The 17,766-nt window shown below is 47.2% G+C and overlaps 1 protein-coding gene across 7 annotated transcripts in view; it reads left to right on the forward strand.

Annotated features, from left to right (window-relative positions):
- The window catches only part of LOC149371983 (protein cycle-like), a 36,488-nt gene extending 18,722 nt beyond the window's left edge, over window positions 1-17,766 (forward strand). For 4 of the 7 annotated variants that reach the window (XM_089566340.1, XM_089566336.1, XM_089566339.1 and 1 more), the window contains 8 exons: window positions 432-707; window positions 1,639-1,727; window positions 1,793-1,882; window positions 3,594-3,785; window positions 6,618-6,814; window positions 8,641-8,863; window positions 13,748-14,087; window positions 15,653-17,766. In XM_089566340.1, coding sequence (XP_089422466.1) covers window positions 455-707; window positions 1,639-1,727; window positions 1,793-1,882; window positions 3,594-3,785; window positions 6,618-6,814; window positions 8,641-8,863; window positions 13,748-14,087; window positions 15,653-15,711 — 1,443 coding nt within the window. In that variant the 5' untranslated portion in view covers window positions 432-454 and the 3' untranslated portion in view covers window positions 15,712-17,766. Of the gene's footprint in view, window positions 1-364; window positions 708-1,638; window positions 1,728-1,792; window positions 1,883-3,593; window positions 3,786-6,617; window positions 6,815-8,640; window positions 8,864-13,747; window positions 14,088-15,652 lie in introns of all 7 variants that reach the window. The other 3 variants (XM_089566337.1, XM_089566342.1, XM_089566341.1) reach the window with 1 other exon arrangement.

Consider the following 17,766-nt stretch of genomic DNA (forward strand, 5'->3'; position numbering starts at 1 on the left):
TACCAAGCTGTCTTTGTGAAACTCACATTGTGTTGGTCACCTATTACCCATCTGCATGCGTGAGGTCACACAGTGTCATTACATGGTCTGTATTTGCTTCCTCTGAAATGTTATATGCGCAGGCGCAGTTTTTCCTCAACTGCCATGCACAAACGTCGGCTACAGTAGAAACCCACTTGCTGGTTTGTTCACTTGGAAGTGCAGTGTGTGCTCGATGTAAGAAATGATACGGCAGCTTTAGTGCTGTTCACACACAGTTACTGCAGAACTAATGCGCCTTGTGTTGCTCCATGTTAGTGCTGGTGAGGGCCACACGCGGTAGCTGGCAGGTGAGGCCGACTGTGCAGCTCGGTTCACTGCCCAGTTGCAGGAGCGGCAGCAGCTGGCTTCAGTGCTTGGACGAAGGATGCGAGCCTTCCCGGTGTGTGCAGGTTGGTGATGTAGTGCTCTTCCAATGGCCCTGATGACGATGCCCATGAAGAGCGTCCCAGCCAACAAGAGCCCAGCCAGCTCCCCCCTGGCCTGCGCCATGGAGAGCTCCAGCAGCCGGATGCAGCGCAACTTTGCTGAGAAGCAGCGGCGGGACAAGCTGAACAGCTACATCAATGAGCTGGCCAACATTGTCCCCATGGTGTCCATGGCTTCCAAGAGGCTGGACAAGACCAGCATTCTCCGGCTCAGTGCGGCACACCTCCGCTTCTATCAGAGTGAGGCCCTCTTCCTCTCTGCTCACCTGCGATAAGCCAGCGGAATGGCCCATCACGGTTTGTTGCCTGGCCGCTCGCCGTAATCTCTGGCTGCCCGATAAGTGGGCAACGGCTGAGCTCTCTTTAATCGTGTTTGTACTCGGTGGGGGGCCCCTGGAGGTCAACCAGATACTGAAGCAAGGAATGCGCAGGCGAGACAGCTGCTGGGCTGGCATAACATTGAGTGGTGTCACACACACTGCTTTTCTCATTTGGTCTGGTTGTGGGTCACTGGAACGCAGACTTGCGAGAGTTTACTGGATAACAGGCAAAACTCTGTCAATTCTCAGGCAGAGTGAAACTGTGCATTTAGTGATAGATATACTACAGTTCTTTGATTCACACCTTTTATAAAAACTGCTCATTTGAATGGTACATAACTAAAAAGAACTGCTGTTTATTCCTGTTTTGGTTGAAACTGAGTATTGCCTGATACAGCAAGTCAAGCTTCACAGATTGTTCACAGATCGTTCAAGGAAGCATGCTTTGCTTGCATGGTAAATTAGGTTACTGAACGTCTCTGCTCAGGCTGCTTTTAGCATTGCGTGTTTATTGGAGTTTATATGGTTACAAAAAAATTTTGATTGGCACTAAATTCACCTCTGTACTGCTCAGAAGGTACAGATGCTTTCACAAGCTTGCAGAATGGAAGTTGATGCAGAATTGTTTTTTTTTTTTTGGCATTCAGGATGCATGGGTTGAGATTTAGTTGCACGTTGTGTAGTTTGCACGTTCAGAATTAGGCTGTCCATGTTTATTTCAGACTACAAGCATAGACGAAGATGAAATCAATTTTTTTTTTCGCATGAATGTTGTGTCCCGTAACTTTGATTGTCGGTGTGCATTGCTGATTCACATAGTCATGCACTGATCAGATTATGTTTGTTTGCAGCCCCGCTTGCTTCTGAACGGGGAAAAGTTACGAAGACCAAGTGGAGACCTAAATTTCTCAGCACAGACCACTTAAAAGATCTCCTAGAGGTAGGCAGCTATTTTTTTCATCGCTGTGTTTACTGGGTGTGTTACGGTGAATCTTTCTCTTGCAGGTTGTCGATGGTTTTGTGCTAGTGACCTCAACCACGGGCAAGATAATATACATCTCTCCATCAGTGGAGCGCTTTCTGGGTCATCAAAATGTAAGTGTGCATGTGTGTGTTTGCATGCCTTTTGTGCCTTTATTAAGTGACTCGAACTGGTTTTTGCACTTTGTGTTGGAAAAAGATTTAGAAGTTAAGATGATGAGATATTAGGAAGAAACATAGCTAAAATGTATGTATATACAGACACTTATCACCTCGAAACTGCTGCAGTAATGCCAGGAAGCAGAAAAAACAGGAAACAAATTGTATCATACAGATTGTTTGCATCATTTGTTTTACATTTGGTCTCCAAACACCTTTGCAGTGTTTACTTGAAGCTGAAGAAGTTGCAGAATACAAGAATATTGTTCTTATGCAATTTTTCTCCTTGTTCACATGAATAATACATGGTGCATATTTGGCCAGGCACTGTGGATCATAGTATGATGTCCACCTCGTGTCTATTGTTGAGAAAGTTTTTTACATGAACAGGCACTGCTTCAGAGTGTGGGCTTCTAATGCAGGATAAGGTACTGAATGACTGTGATATTGTTCACAGGCTTTGAGTCATTGTCAAAACCTGCAGCACCGAAATAAGCAATAAAAATTACATGTTATCTCAACATTATAGTGCTTCTAGCAAAAGAACTGCTCATTTGGAAACTGAGCTGCTATTCTGGCTGCATTTTTTCATGAACAGAGTGCTCTAGTTCAGTGCGACCCTGGTTGGTTTAACACTGGACTCAAACTTGGACTTCTCATAACAGACAGAAATGCCTTTTGTTGACTGAGTCCTCCATGGACAGTGTCTTTGTTGTGATAACTATCAGTAAGCCAGGAAACGCTTTGCCTTCATCACCTTTTGCATTGCCTTTTGCCTTGAGCATCGTCCTCACTGATGATGACAATGCGCAAGTGGAGAACTTGCTGCTGGGCGACTGCGAGTATTGCCTCGCTACATTACACCTCTTTGTGGTAATGCGCTTGTCAGCCCATGGCCTGAGACTGTCTTTTCACAAAGCCATAATTGTCTCTTCTTGTGGATTACATGCCATGCACTAATTTCTTGCTTGACGAGCACTCCCTGCTTAGAAAAGCTTCCTGCCAGAAGTTAGCCACAGAACTGTGATGCACCCGTGTGTTGTGAATGTAACGTTAATTGCCAGCAAGACATGAAGTCTGCTGCCGTGGCGGTTGTATCAAAGAATATGGAGCTTCAAACTTTTTAAATAGACAGTAAGGACAAATTCAGAGTGGCCTTCATCGATTTATTTACCACATTCTAACTACAAAGAGGCTAGTTCTGCTGAAAACAAGCCTGTATAAGCCAGAAAAGATCAAGGTAATGAAATAGTACCAGTAATTGGCACTATGTGCCCTTTTCACAAACTGTGGTGCAATAGAGTGCTTTTTTCCCCAGTTCTCTGAAGCTAGACCACCCTGCCAGCCATTTCCATTCGGTGATCACGAAGTTCTAAATGCACTGACATTGTCATCAATGTGAATTGTTTAAATTGAAGTGGCGGGAGAAAAAAAAAATATTGCTGCTTTAACTCCAAATTTTTCAGCAATGACGTCATCTTTTGCAGCGAAGCGAATGCCAACAGACCCAAAAAAGCCAAGCGGTCAAATTTTACTAAGATAGAAAGATTCAGTGAAGTTGTCCTAGGTGCCGCTTTAATCATTCCAGTGCTGCATTGTTTACGGCTGTGTCCGGCTCGTGCATCACTCGCTATAAAACTGATGTGGCAGTTGTTTCTCATTGCAGATTGAAATGATTGGGCACTCCATCTTCACGTTCCTGCACTCGGCAGATGTGCAGACTGTGCATGACTGTTTCGAATCGCTGGTCAGAGGCCCCATGCAGCGGCGTGGTGACTGGGTCAGTTCGGACCGTTGTTCCTTCTTTTGCCGAATCCGGGAGCGCAGCCAGCCTCGATCTGAGGTGCTCACTTATCAGGTGGGTCTCCTGCTGCGCTCAGCTTTGCCCATCTATAATGCTACATTCACACCGCTGCTGAAATGCTGCAAATGAAAAGAACAAGCAGCAGATAAAAAAAGAAAGAAAAAAAAATTTAAGGGGGGACGAGGGTCTTAAAACTAACTTTATTATTTATGGCTGGAGTCTCATGAAATTTTGCACACAGATGTATTTTTCTCTTCTGATTCCAAATATGTAATCATAATTGAGCTGGTGGTCTTAGATCTTACAAAGTCTGGAATGTAATTATGTAATTTCTTACGCAGCTTTAATGAACTTTCTCATTGCATTTTGTTGCTTTTATTTACATGAATTGGTAGCCAGAGACTTCCCATACTCTGTGACATTTTTGTTTTTTCTAAAGGCATGTCATCGTGATATACTGGGTTGAGATGTCGCAGTATTTGATGCTGCAACTCGTTAAGCTATTTGTAAATTGCTATTTATACGTGGCCTAAACAAAAAAAGTAAGAATGTTATTGGGTATGGGAATTCGCTGGCTATCAATTTATGTAATTAAAAGCAGCAAAATGCAATGAGAAAGTTCATTAAAGCTGCATAAGAATTTACCTAATTACACTCTAGAATTTAAGATAACTTTGATCTAAGACCACCAGCTCAATTATGACTATAGTTTTGGAATCAGAAGGAAAAAAAACGCATCTGTGTGCAAAATTTCAAGAGATTCGAAAGGTTAGTTTTAAGACTCTCGTCCCCCCTTAAAAACAGCATAGGATGGAAATTCTATAGAACAAATGCTGTCATGCGAAGTGGTTTTAAACAATTTGCGCTCCTATGCTTGCATGATCCTGTCCCCCCCCCCCCCCCCCCCCCCCCCCCCGTTTTGTTTTGTTTTAATGTGACTACTTGTCCTATCTTGACGTGATGTTGGGGTGGATTGCTTCTGTAAAACTTGTGTCGTTCCTTATCGACCAATTACAGTAGAATCTAAGGGACGCGATTCTGTCGTAGCCAATTGATAAGAATTCCGGGATGGTATAAGTTGAATTCCCCTTTACGGCTTATGCTTTCCTGCTGCGAGCTTCGCGAACACTCTCACTTTCCCAACGTCCGGTTTCCCCAAGTTCAAGGAAAGCCACTTCAACCCATCTGTTCCGCATCGTTGCTCCTCATGCCTGCAGCTAGTGTGGCAATATCCTGTTGACCGTGCTTCAAGCTGTCAAAGCACGCCGCTGCAGACATGGCACAAAAGCCACGCACTGTGATGCGGGTCCGCCTCGCCGCAAGCACGTGCACACAGGATGCGACCTAATGAATCTGTCCCTGTCGGGAGTTTGACCTTTCCCGTAATCCTCCGCTATCCGGCGCCCCCCGTATCCCGCTGGGTTGAGCTCAACCCCTTCCCTGCGATTGTGCGGAGGGCCCAAGAAAGAACGCAATGGGCATTCCACTAACGTGAACCGGATGCGGCAAACGATGTACAGCACCGCGAACTTCACTGTATAAATGTGTGAAATTCTTTGGCCAGAGTGCATTGTATACAGTGGGCCGAATTTTGGCTGTTCCAAACACTCTCCCACGCCACTACGCATAATATGACTGCATGATCTGTGATAGCACCCTCGAGCACAAAGCATTGCCCGCACGACACTACGGTCGGCAGTCATGCAGTACGCACTGCCAGGAGTGAGCGGTGGTGTGCGGCCCATACAGCCTTGCACAAAGAAGGTTATCGTGTTAGTTCCGTCCAAATTGGACTAATTAATTTTTTCTTGCATGGTTTTCCCTTAGCCCTCCGACGGACACCTTTCTTTTTGTTCTTTCAAAAATAGTATCAAAACGGTCATATAGTGCCCGTTCTGCCAGCTGGCGGCAAACCAGAAAATGCTTTTGATGAGCCCTGCTCACCTTAAACCAGACACAGAGTGCCAGAAAACACATAAGCTGGACTTGTCATGAGCCAGAAATGACAATTGCTGCTGTGGCTCAGTGATTATGGTGCTTGGCTGCAGACTCAAGACATGGGCTCGATCCCGGCGAGGGCAGTCAAATTTCGATGCAGGCGAAATTCTATAGGCCCGTGTTCTGTGTGATGTCAGTGCACGTTAAAGAACCCCAGGAGTTTGAAATTTCCGGAGCCCATCACTACGGCATCCCTCGTAGCCTGTGTTGCTTGGGACGTTAAAGCCCCATGAACCAAACCAAACCACATCCAAATCTGCTAGGGATTTAGTAGTCTTTAATAAAAATGACGAACCACAGTAGAGGAATCCTTCTGCTAGCTGAACTCTTATAATCTTTTTAACCTTTTTGTTGAAACAGACCACGTAGGAGTATTTTAATCCAGGTGTGTTAAGCCTGCAGTAATCCTTTAAATAGTGTCCGAGTGTATTGCCGATGTCACGATTGCCAGTTGCGTGGTACGGACTGCGAGCAGCGAGCGGTGGCACGTGCCCGTTACGAAATCTAGTTAGCCATAAGCAGCTCTGCGTGAGTGAATTTTCCATGCTTTTGGTAGCGAATTTGATTTGTTTTGGATGATGCGAATTTCAGGTGGTACGAACATTTTTAGCAGCCTTGTGGGACTTGTATCATCATATTCTACTGCAGATTCATTTCTTTGAGCTTAGCTAGTAAAAAAAAAAAAAAAAATTCACCGTGCTGTTGGGTGCCATCTGTATTCGTGTTGGTGAACGCATGTGTTGTGAGTTCACATGTTTCTTTCTTCCTAAGCAGTGGTAGTTGGACTTCAGCTGTGCGTGGGCACACTAAATACAACATTATGGAGGAGTAGTATTATTGTGTTACCTTTTGGCAATCTGCAAGTCCGGCACGTGGTTATTTTTGCAGGTAATTCAGGTGGTTGGCCACCTGACTGGGCCGGCCTCGGATAAAGCTGAGGGTCCTGGTCCCAATTGCCTCTTCAAGACATTCGTTCGGCTGGTCAACACCAACCCGTACAAGGAGCTTTCACTGCGAGAGGCCTGCCAGGACGAGTATGTGACGCGGCACAAGCTCGATGGCACCATCATTTTTGCGGACCACAGGTGAGCAGGACTGCAGGCTTGTCTTAGCTTTCTCTGCACCTGAATCCTCCCAGAATTCTGCCGATTGCTTCTGCTTCGTATATACAGTAATCCCTCGTTATAATGAAGTCAGCGGGATGGCGAAAAAATTCGTTATAAGCGATAATTCAATATAAGCGACCGCTCGAAAGAAAGCTAAAACAATCGAGATTTAATTGTGCCACAACTGCGAGGAAGCTGGCGGATGACGCCGCACGGTGTCCGCCAGCTGCAGCGGTTGCTAGGCAACGGCTCAAGGTCGGTCTCCGTGCCTCCTCGGAGCACTGCCACAGCGAAATCGCAAGTTCGTGGCCAATGTAGCTTTCGCTGCAAAATTTGCTCGTAGCACATTTGTTACTTCTACCAGCAACTCAGTATTGGTCAGCGATGCTCAAAGATGACACAGTTTTCAAATTTCTTATGCTAGAGTTTATTATCTATATCAAGAACAAGCTTTAGCTCATTTTTGTGATCCAGACGGGATCCAGGCTGATTGACAGGCTGGGCTTCACGTTCGCACAAGAAAAATACAAAGCAGCCATGCTATCATAAAGTCTGCCTCCTAGATTTGAGCAACGACAGCACGCCTGTGCAAAAGTGGAGCTTTCGGCAACGACGCCGCCTGCAGGAACGCCGGGTGACAAAGTGCGCGCTGCTCCCTGACTGGCCTGGTCGCCGCTAAGCCTAGCCGGTTTCGCATCGATGCCGCAGCTGTTAGCGCTTCGGGACTGGCCAGCACTCTAATAAAGGCGCTACACCCGGCACCCCTTTACTGTCAACCAGTCCCATAATACCAACCAGTCCGCGACGCCTTCAGCAACGGAGCTAGCAGACGGCAGGCGAACCGCATCAGGCAGGAGCAGCACCAAAGTGGCTATTGGATGAAATTTGCTTGTATCGCAGTCATCACCTCTACAGGGCTTGCTATGAACTTGAACAAACAATACTATCGCGTTTTCAGATGCCAGCGGCCAGCATCAAGGCTGGAAGGCCACGGCCGGTCTCCACGTGCGCTCGCGCGTCGAGACCGGCCGTGGGCAGGCAGGCCCGGCTCAAAGGAGCACGCACTACGTCATAATGATGCTGCCGCTCTCCACGCACACGTTGGCTCCCGCTTCCCGTCGTTGCGTTTGCCGCGGGCGGCCCGTCGTTGACATCTAGCAGGTTGGACGCAGGCAGCGAGCTGCAATCTGACGCTGCGACGCCGTTCGCAACTTCGCACCGCGGTGAATCGCGCTCGCTTTTCGCACGTGTGTCCCCGCCGTAACAACAAAATTCGGTGACCCTACCATGCATTTAGACTGTTTGTCTAGCCGAATGGCGCAAATCAAGCATGACCGGCCTCTTTTCCGCATCCAAGACACCGCGGTTTTCTGGCATCTCAAAGCGCGAGGAAAACTTTATTTTCGTGTGGATTCTGTCACGGGGAACACCAGGAATGCGCTTCCGACCGAGATTAACAGTTCGGGCACACTGCACCATGGAATTTGGCCCCGCTGAGCAGGGGACACTCGGCACTCTCTTGGTGCCCGTTACTAGGCAGGTCATCGATCGTGGGTTTGGTACTTTTGTGGCCTGTTCTGTGCCTGCATGAGTCTAATTCATCGGCGGTAGACTGAAAAACGGTAAAGTTCACATAACGGAAGTTGTGGCTACTGTTGCTCCTCTGAGTCAGTATGTGGCAGTTATTTCTGCCTTAATCCATGCGAGGCACCAGGGTGTAACAGTGAACGGCACCAAGTGGAATGTGTTTATAGCCCTGTAGCTGGGATGCTCACCCCTGACCTCCTCTCTCTCTGTGTGTGCAGGCTGTCTACTCTGACGGGTCACCTCCCCCACGAGGTGTTGGGAGTGTCAGCCCACAAGTACCTGCACCCAAGTGACATGGCCATCGCCATGTTTGCACAGAAACAAATGTTTGCCAGCAACTCAGGGAAAGGTGTTGTTGTATATCGTCTGAGGACTCGTGACGAATCGTTCATTTTCCTGCGGTCTTCGGGCTACCTGCAGTACGACCAGGCCACCATGCAGGCAAGTGCTTCATGCTCGATGATTTTGTGCAGCATTATGATTGATGCACAAGTTCTAATGTACTTGTGATCCTAGTTTTGTGTTTGATTGACCATGCTTATGCAGGGTTTGTTATTGTGCTCATGAGCTGTCACGGGCACTGATCTTTTGGACACAAACTACTTCATGGAAACTTCATCATATTGTCAGGTTTCTTATGCCAGAGCATGACAACAAAATTTCATCTTTTACAAAGCTGGTTGTTTTGCATGATGCCATTGCAGTGCCTTCGAAGATTGTCCATTAAAAATTGCATTTAATGCAGATCGGGGGCCATGTTTGGAGGGCGGAAAAAATTAGAGACATTGAAGGCAATGCGATCAATGCATTCATTCTGAGAAGTCGGGAACATAACACGACCCCCCTGAAGCCAGCAAGGACAGGAAAAGAGAGGAAATGCTTGATGCGACTTTTCAGACCAGCGGGTCTGTGCGAGACAGCTTGCAGTAATGTTTAGTGTTATTGCTGTATGATTGAAAAAATGCTTTCAAGCACTAGGCTGTACTAACCTGAGTCTTAGGAGGCAAGTACAACATTGACATGCGCTCGTTCCAAACCTAGAGCAGGCAGGTAATGCAACAAAACACATGGCATCGTTTTTTGAAGTGCTGCTGATTGGCTGAGAACTTGCGACATGATGTCGCATTGGAAAAAACCAGCGGCTGGCTGCCCAAAACAAGTGATTTGTTTCGTCCTCTCTCGAGTCGATGAAAACCGGTAGCGCGACCTGTGAGACTTTCCACTCTGAATGCACCTCAAACCATCGGTTGGGTGTGCTGCATTGGGTACAGTCAGCCCGACAGGCTCTCGGAAAAGCACTCGTGCAGCAGTAGAGCATCATCAGTCCTGCCTTTCTTTCACATCATATGTTATCTTCTCCCCGGAACATTAACCCTGTATTAATCAGGCATTGGAAAAGGCCAGTAAAAGTTGTGAACCTCCAGGATTTGATCACAAATGGTTCCTTCATTGCTCAACAGAGGGGATTATTATAGTCTAATTAAATTTAGCTCATTTTGATAATTTCTGAATGTCTAAAGACTACAGCTGCGCACAAATACGGAAGTGTATACAGTGAAAGCTCGTTAATTCAAAACTCGATAATTCGAATTTTCGGATAATTCAAACTACACTACTTGGTCCGGCCAAGCTCCATAGAGATCTGTGTATAAAAAAGCCCGTTAATTCGAAAGCGAGTCGGTTCCGTTATGGATAATTCGAACTACGCGCCACCGCGTCTGGGCGGCTTGGCACACAGCATGTGGCCAAAAAAAAAAAAAGCACCTCCTCCGCATAGTTAGAGGCTGCGTACGTCCTAAACGGGGACAGAAGATTGAACTAGATAAAACCATGGAAGAGTGGGTAAAGCTTAAATGGCGCCATCACTGGCGCGGTGGCCGGCGGCACCGGTGGGAAGGGGTTGGCGACCGCGCTGGCGGCTGCCTACCCTCTTTTCCACGCAACCTCCGGAACTCGCAACTAAATGCTCGTTAATTCGAGCCCTGTTAATTCGAAAATACGGATAAGCACTGTCAGCGCGGTCCCAGCCAACGCCCATGAAGGCTATGCTATGACTTCGGACCGGCGCTACAAATTACGAGCGAAAAACTTTTTTTTTCTTTGCGAGTGTCGTCCATGCTTCCACCCATCGGTCGGTCGCCAACGGAAGCACGCAAGCACGCGCTCACCCGCGAACAAGACGCCGGCACAAGCGCTGGCCAAAGTTCGCTTCCCCCTTGCTGGAGCTAACGTCAAAAGTGATGTTATCGCTGCGCAGCATCTTGGCGCGCCGCCAAGAAATGCGTTGGGGGCCGTGACGGTGCTGAAAACGAGGCTTGCACAACCGAACAAGCGCTGGCACTCTGTCAAAGTTCGCTTCCCCCTTGCTGGAGCTAACGTCAAAAGTGATGTTATCGCTGCGCAGCATCTTGGCGCGCCGCCAAGAAATGCGTTGGGGGCCGTGACGGTGCCAAACGGAGGGAAGCGTTAACGAATGACGCTTTTTTTTTTTTCAGATTCTTAGGCAAAAATCGGGGATGGGTGGGTTCATTATGTGAGTGGGTTCCTTACGCGAGTAAATACCCTATACATACACCGTAATGCAAATGGTTCTTGTCGGTTTTTTCGGTTTTTTCGCGGCCATTTGATAATTCGAACATCGGATAATTCGAACGTTTGTCCCGGTCCCGTGAAGTTCGAATTAACGAGCTTTTACTGTACAGTAAATCAAGAGCAAAACTCAAAACTGCTCGATCGTTCGCCAATGCGGCATCATGACCAAAGAAACTTGGGGTTGTTTTGCTGTCGGGATGAGCTTCTTTCAGCAGCCTCTCGCATCTCTCTCGGCTGATCCTTTGCCCTTACTTTGACGAATTACGCTGGGAGAGGTGCTTCTGCAATCAGAATGGAAATTGGTCCCATTTTCACATTATCATGGGTGATATGCTGTGCATTACATACAGGGTTAAATGTTAAACAAGTAATAATACATTGAATACAGTGAAAGCTCGTTAATTCAGACCTCGATAATTCGAATTTCGGATAATTCGAACTACACTGCTTGGTCCGGCCAAGCTCCATAGAGATCCGTGTATAAAAAAGCCCGTTAATTCGAAAGCGAGTCCGTTCCGCTAGGGATAATTCGAACTACACGCCGCCGCGCCTGTGCGGCTTGGCGCACAGCACGTGGCCAAAAAAAAAGCATCTCCGCATAGTTAGAGGCTGCGCAAGTCCTAAACGGGGACAGAAGATGGAACCAGATAAAATTGTGGATGAGTGGTTAAAGCCTACATGGCGCCATCACAGGCGCGGCGGGCCAGCGGCACCAGGGGGCACCGGAGGGTAGGGGTTGGCGGCGGCGGTGGCGGCTGCCTATCCTCTTTTCCGCGCAACCTCCGGAACTTGCAACTAAATACTCATCAATTCGAGCCCTGTTAATTCGGAAATGCGGATAAGTACTGTCGGCGCGGTCCCAGCCAACGCCTGTGAAAGGCTATGACTTCGGACCGGCGCTACAAATATGCGCGAAAAACTTTTTTTTCTTTGCGAGTGTCGTCCATCCTTCCACCCATCAGTAGCCAACGGAAGCACCCGGTCCGCCGCGATCATGACCCCGGCTTTTAGCATCATTCCCTGCAAAAGGCTCGTGCGCGTTCCAATGATTGAGTGGCAGTAGAAGGTGTCCACCCCAATCGCCCATGGCACGATAAGGCGAACCTACTGAAAACGAGGCTTGCACAACCGGACAAGCGTTGGCACTCTGCCAAGTTCGCTTCCCCCCTTGCTAGAGCTAACGCCAAAAGTAAACACTGTGATGTTATCGCTGGGCAGCATCTTGGCGCCGCCAGCCAAGAAATGCGTTGTGTGGACCGTGAGGGCAGAAACCGAGGGACGCATTTTTTTTCAAATTCTTTGGCAAAAATCAGGGGTGGGTGGGTTCATTATGCTAGTGGGTTCGTTGCGCGAGTAAATAGGGTACATATATACCGTAATGCAAATGGTTCTTTGCGGTTTTTTCGCAGCTGTTCGATAATTCGAACATCGGATAATTCGAACTTTTTTCCCGGTCCCATGAAGTTCGAATTAACGAGCTTTTACTGTAATATTGCTTGTAACAGCATTACAAATACTGCTAAATTGACAAAAAAAAATGCAGGGTTGGTATTATTGCCAGCCTAAATAAGCAGGGCTTTGTTAAATGGTCTCCCTACTTCCGTTTTCCTACCTCTTACTAGTCTGCAAACTAGAATAAGATGCTAAGTCAGATGTAGAATAATGAAACACCGATTAAAAGAGGATTTCGACCTTATGCTAAAAGCATGGTGTTTGAAATGATTTGTCTATTTTCGCAAATCTTGGAGCATGTCTTGGTCATAATGAATAGAAGGTAAATGACAGTTTCCAAGCCACCACCATGGGTTTAAAATACGGATGTCAGCCATTTACACTGTTTATGGACTGCAAAACGAGGTGTGAGCTTGTGCAAAAAGCTTGGGGGCAACTTCAGATAAGATAGTGCAATGGGTGGCTAATTGACAGCTTCGATTTGCCTGATATTTTTATGGATCTTTACCTGATGGCTGGGAACGAACAAATCTGCGCTTATTTTTGTCAAGGAAAAAAAAAAAACTTCGTCACGAAGAGGTGGACTCCTATGCATGCAACTGCGGCTGTTTTGGCCAAATTTGGTTACAAATAACAAAATGTGTTGCAGCCTGATGCGTGAAAGTTTTCAGAGCGATTCCTTAGAGTTCGTAGTTATTTTTGTCAATATATAAAGTTAATTCTTTCAGAAATTTTGAAAACTTGGCACAAGGAAATGGTAGCTGGACAAATTTTGCTCAAGTGAGCTTTACTAGGCATCTAGTAGTGCATAGGCATCTACTGCTGGGCAAACAGCCATGTGATTGGTATGTGCCTTGTCACTATATTTCATTGCGACAAAACTGTTTATATTGGAGTGAATTAATTTTTCATGGGTAACACAAATTACTTTTCACACCAAACCAACCACTTCGGCTTGAGTGAAGCGGTTACTGTTCATGTCAAAAGTGGCTTCTATGCCGTCATCACACAGAATTGTTGCCTTGTGTTTTTATCATGCCCACCACAAAGCTACCACTGGTGGCATCAGGTTGACATGTCTGATGGGCCTGCCCAGTCATGCAAAACCAAGAAAAGCAGTGGCAGCAGCCTGTGCAGTGCTGCTCTACCTGGGGTGCCTCATTCGCGCAGCAGTACCAGCAATGTTCGTGGAACTCAATATAAGCGCAGATCGCATTGAAAAAGGTCGGGCAAAGCTTGGCCCGGTGGGTGATGCCCTCTGTTTCCCTCCTCTGTCCTCAGATGGACCACTTTGTGTGCATCAACACCCTGATGACGGAAGAGGAGGGCCAGCGGGAACTGCAGACCTTCTTCGAGCGCTTCTCGCCGCACATCACAGCCATGTCAGTGCAGGAGCTGGGCGAGTACTTCGCCACGTACGCGGCGCGCCGCATGGCCAAGCAGGCCGGGTTCACAGAGGGCAAGCAGGACCCCCTGTCTCTCTCGCGCCTGGTGGAGCCCAACCTGTACCTGGGCTCAGACTGCCTCGTCAAGATCAAGCGGGAGCCCCACGATCTGCAGGGGGACGCTCTCATTCATGGGCCGGAGGCTGCACACGGCTGGCACATGGCAAGCAGTCAAGGTGGGCGCTCACCTGTTTGCTCTGCACTCCATGGAAGGGGCTCACACTTCTGCAAAGTTGGCATTTTGGCTGGCTGAGAGCAAAGATAGGCTAGGAGAGGAACTTTCAGAAACACCTGGGCCCGGTGTGGATGCAGGCCACACTTTTGTAGTGTCAGGATTTTGACAAAAAGTAATGGTACACAGCCGCATGCATCAGTGACTTTTCTTTCTGTTTGCGGTGTAGAAAGAATGTCACTTAAAGGGACAGTGAGGAGAGCACTATTGATATTTTTTTTACAGCAAAATCCGATAGTTCGGCATTTCATGGCTTTGTTGCCACTTGGCCGGCAGCGAAAGATGCGTTTATTTCTAAGAAATTCGGATTCGAAGTTGAAAAAGTTTTTCCCGCCGCTCTGATTCAAACTTGGGATTCTCTTATGACGACACAGGACTAAGTGACGTGGAACATGACGTGCACATGACGTAACGCAGAGTCCGTGATTTCTGCGGCCAGCAGTGCGGCCTGGCAGCAGCCGAAAAGAAAGCTACCGCCGGCCACACATTGAAGGCATCTAATGGCTATTGCGGCCGTTGCTACCGTAGCTTCGTTTACGTTTGCACCGGCGTTTTGCCAGCACTACGATGGATCCCGTTCTCAAAGTCGTCAACGAAGTTCTAGCAAATAGACACCTTTAGCATACAGTGTACCTTGTTACCTTTAGCGGAATACCGGGAGCCCACCTATCGGCGGTGAGCAGGCGCTGATTGGTCGCAATGCTGCAGGCGCGTGCGTAGCTGCCGGGGACGTGGCGCCATCTGGCGATGTCAAGGAGATTTGCGCATGCATTGGCTGCGCCTCAAGTGATTCGTGGCTTCTCGTGTTCTAGTGTTGCTAGAACCTAGCAACACTGTTTTGTCCTATGACGTCATCACGCTTGTACTTGTGAGTTTGGCCTGTGGCGGCGATGCCTGTATTTTGGTTCTTGCTCATTTCTACGTTACAAGAGCTTTGTTGTCAGTATGAGTGGCGTTTTTGTAATCAGGAGCTGGTATTCTGTCGATACAGGCCAACTTCAATTTCTCCTCAGTGTCCCTTTAAATCTATGCTGCAGAAATCATTTCTCATTTTATCTTGCCACAACGGTTTCATATTCATGAACTTCTTGTGTAGGTATTATATATACATATTTTCCACTAAATAAAAACAAACACTTAGTTGTGACACAGGTGCTGTCGTGTGCCAGTGTTTTTTTGGATACCAGCTAACCTAAGATATGCACTGTACAAACCTTACCAGCATCAGCTCATATTGGAGTCGGTCTTTATTTTATTTATTTATTTATTTTGCCAGTGAGGGCAGGGAGTCTTGAGGGTCGACTTATACGCTGCAGTATACGGTGCTCCACCAAAGAAGCCCATTAGGTTCAACTCAGTCCCTGCAGAGGCTTGCATTCTTCTAGATAACCTGCCTGCCTTTCCTTCTCCTCCTCTGCAGAGGTTTGCTTAAGCGTTAGTTCTCTGCAAGGTGCTGAGTAGCAGTGAAAATTTGATACATGTGGTTCTGTTCTCTCTTCTCCTCTTCAGAGTCGCCTTTTCAAGAGTCAGTACGACAAGACGATAGCTACGAGGCCGAAGACACGTAGTGACCTGGGGCAGCGTGTGCTGCTGTACAGACTCGTCCCGTGTGGGAGAACACATCTGTAGCATCGTGGGCCATCCTAGTGCCAGTGCTTGTGTACAAGTGGACAGAAGTAACAATGGCCAGTGCAATACAGTGGGCAGTGCAGTCTGGTCTGTGGAAGGGACCAAGGCAACAAGGCTGCTGCTGCTGCTGCTGCTTCTCCTCCTCCTCCTCCTCCCCGAGGCGGCCGGCACACAGGCGCTTCTTTGAGGCTGTGCTCTGCTCTGCCTCTTGTTGTTGCCATTTGAGGCTCCCGCACACACTGTGGCAGGAGCCTTGGACTAGGACCATAGGGGCAGTAGTTTGTTGCATTGTGAGATCTTTAATTACTTTGCTGTTCTTGTTCGCATTTTGGGACTTTGTTTTTGTTTTGTTTTGTTTTTTTGCATTGTTGAGCATCCCACTTTTTTTGTCTTCGTGGTGAATCTGTTGCTGCACAAACAACAAAAGAATTGTTTGTCCAAAGTAATGTGCGCAACTCCTTGTTTTGCGGTGCAGAACATTCTAGTCTTTCTCACATGCTTCACATGTTCCGTTTTTGTTTTACCCCACTACCCCATCACCTCCATCAGGATGGCAGTGTCAAGTGCAGTCCTTAAAAGAAAGCCTTGAAGGAGCTATTTTCATATTGTCTTGTTGGGAAGATAACACTATATAAATATATATATATATATATGTATACATACACACACATGCACGCACACACACATAAATATAAATATATATATATATATATGTATACACACACACTTACATAATATACTACCAGTGCTCAATGATTCGCGTTGTAGTCTTTGAACATAGTTTTAGAATTGGACAAAGCTCAAATCAGCCTGTGGTTGCATTTACCAAGGATCTCTGGCTTTGGTGTTAGAAGTGTTTGGCATTGTGTGACCATTGAACTAGCAGAGGCAGGCAAAGCATAATCCACCGTGATATCAGAATGGCTGAGCTGTGGCCCCGCCGCCAGGGCCCTTGGTGTTGCCAGTTTGAAACCGGGACCTAGTGCAAATCATCAGCGTTCATCCGCTTAGCCTCTCCCCCCTTCCTCCCTCCCGGTTCAGTTCTTGTGTACAAAAAAAGGGCATGCATGACAACATATTTAATATACATGTCTTCAGTGCAATCGAGGAATGCTTGTAAATGTGCTTGTGCATGTGATCCTGCACTTTCATGGTGGAACAGTGATTGCTCCTGTGTTCGGCGTCTCAGCGTTGTCCAGTAGAGCCACTGGAAGTTTGTTTCCCCTTAGGCTTGTTTACTTCTTTTGTTAGTTGGTTGAGGGCAGTTGTTAATGCAGGCCACCCCGTCTTCCGGGGGTTCCGGGGCTGTAGTGCAAGTGAAAGGCTTCTCTAGTTTGTTCTCTTTTTCGAGGCTCAAGCACTGCCGAGCATTGCTGGGGCCTGTGCGGCACAATCGTTACTTGCGGAGCACCAGAACTCTTCGCTTTTGAAGAAAAGAAAATGCGGCTATTTTTACTAGTGTTTTTTGAGGCGGGATAGTTGTAGCCAAGATATCAAAGGGCAGTTTACCGCTACTCAGTGCTGAGCTGTTCCACTGAATTGTTACTAGCACACCTTTGCAGAGAGAGCCCCGTTGAAGCCTAAACGAGCTGAGAGAGGAGCACAGCGAGATTAGGAGCCGTAGGCCGATGGTGGCTTGACGATGAGTAGTGGTGTTCACACCGGAGGGGTGCTATCTCTGGAGCTTCTACAAAACACTGTTACCTTTGCGGCTTCTAATTTTTAAACATGTTGATGTTTTGAATTTTCTTAAATGAAGTATTCATATTGCACTTGTAACATATTTGTATGTCTTTTTGCAGCATGCCTGTGTGGTTGTAAGGCACAAGTTGTTACCTGGCTCAAGTTTTCTTGTAAAGTCTAGTTGAAAGCATGTGAAATGTGTATAAAATGCCTTGTGATATACGACAGCCATTGTGTAGTTCAAATGAAACATTTGGGATGTCAAGTTTACGGATCATTTCTGCTGAATACATGCTGTATTCAATGACCCA

The sequence above is a fragment of the Amblyomma mixtum genome, chromosome 1, assembly GCF_055824585.1.
Source record: "Amblyomma mixtum isolate Tamu chromosome 1, ASM5582458v1, whole genome shotgun sequence".
Taxonomy (NCBI): Eukaryota; Metazoa; Arthropoda; class Arachnida; order Ixodida; family Ixodidae; genus Amblyomma; species Amblyomma mixtum.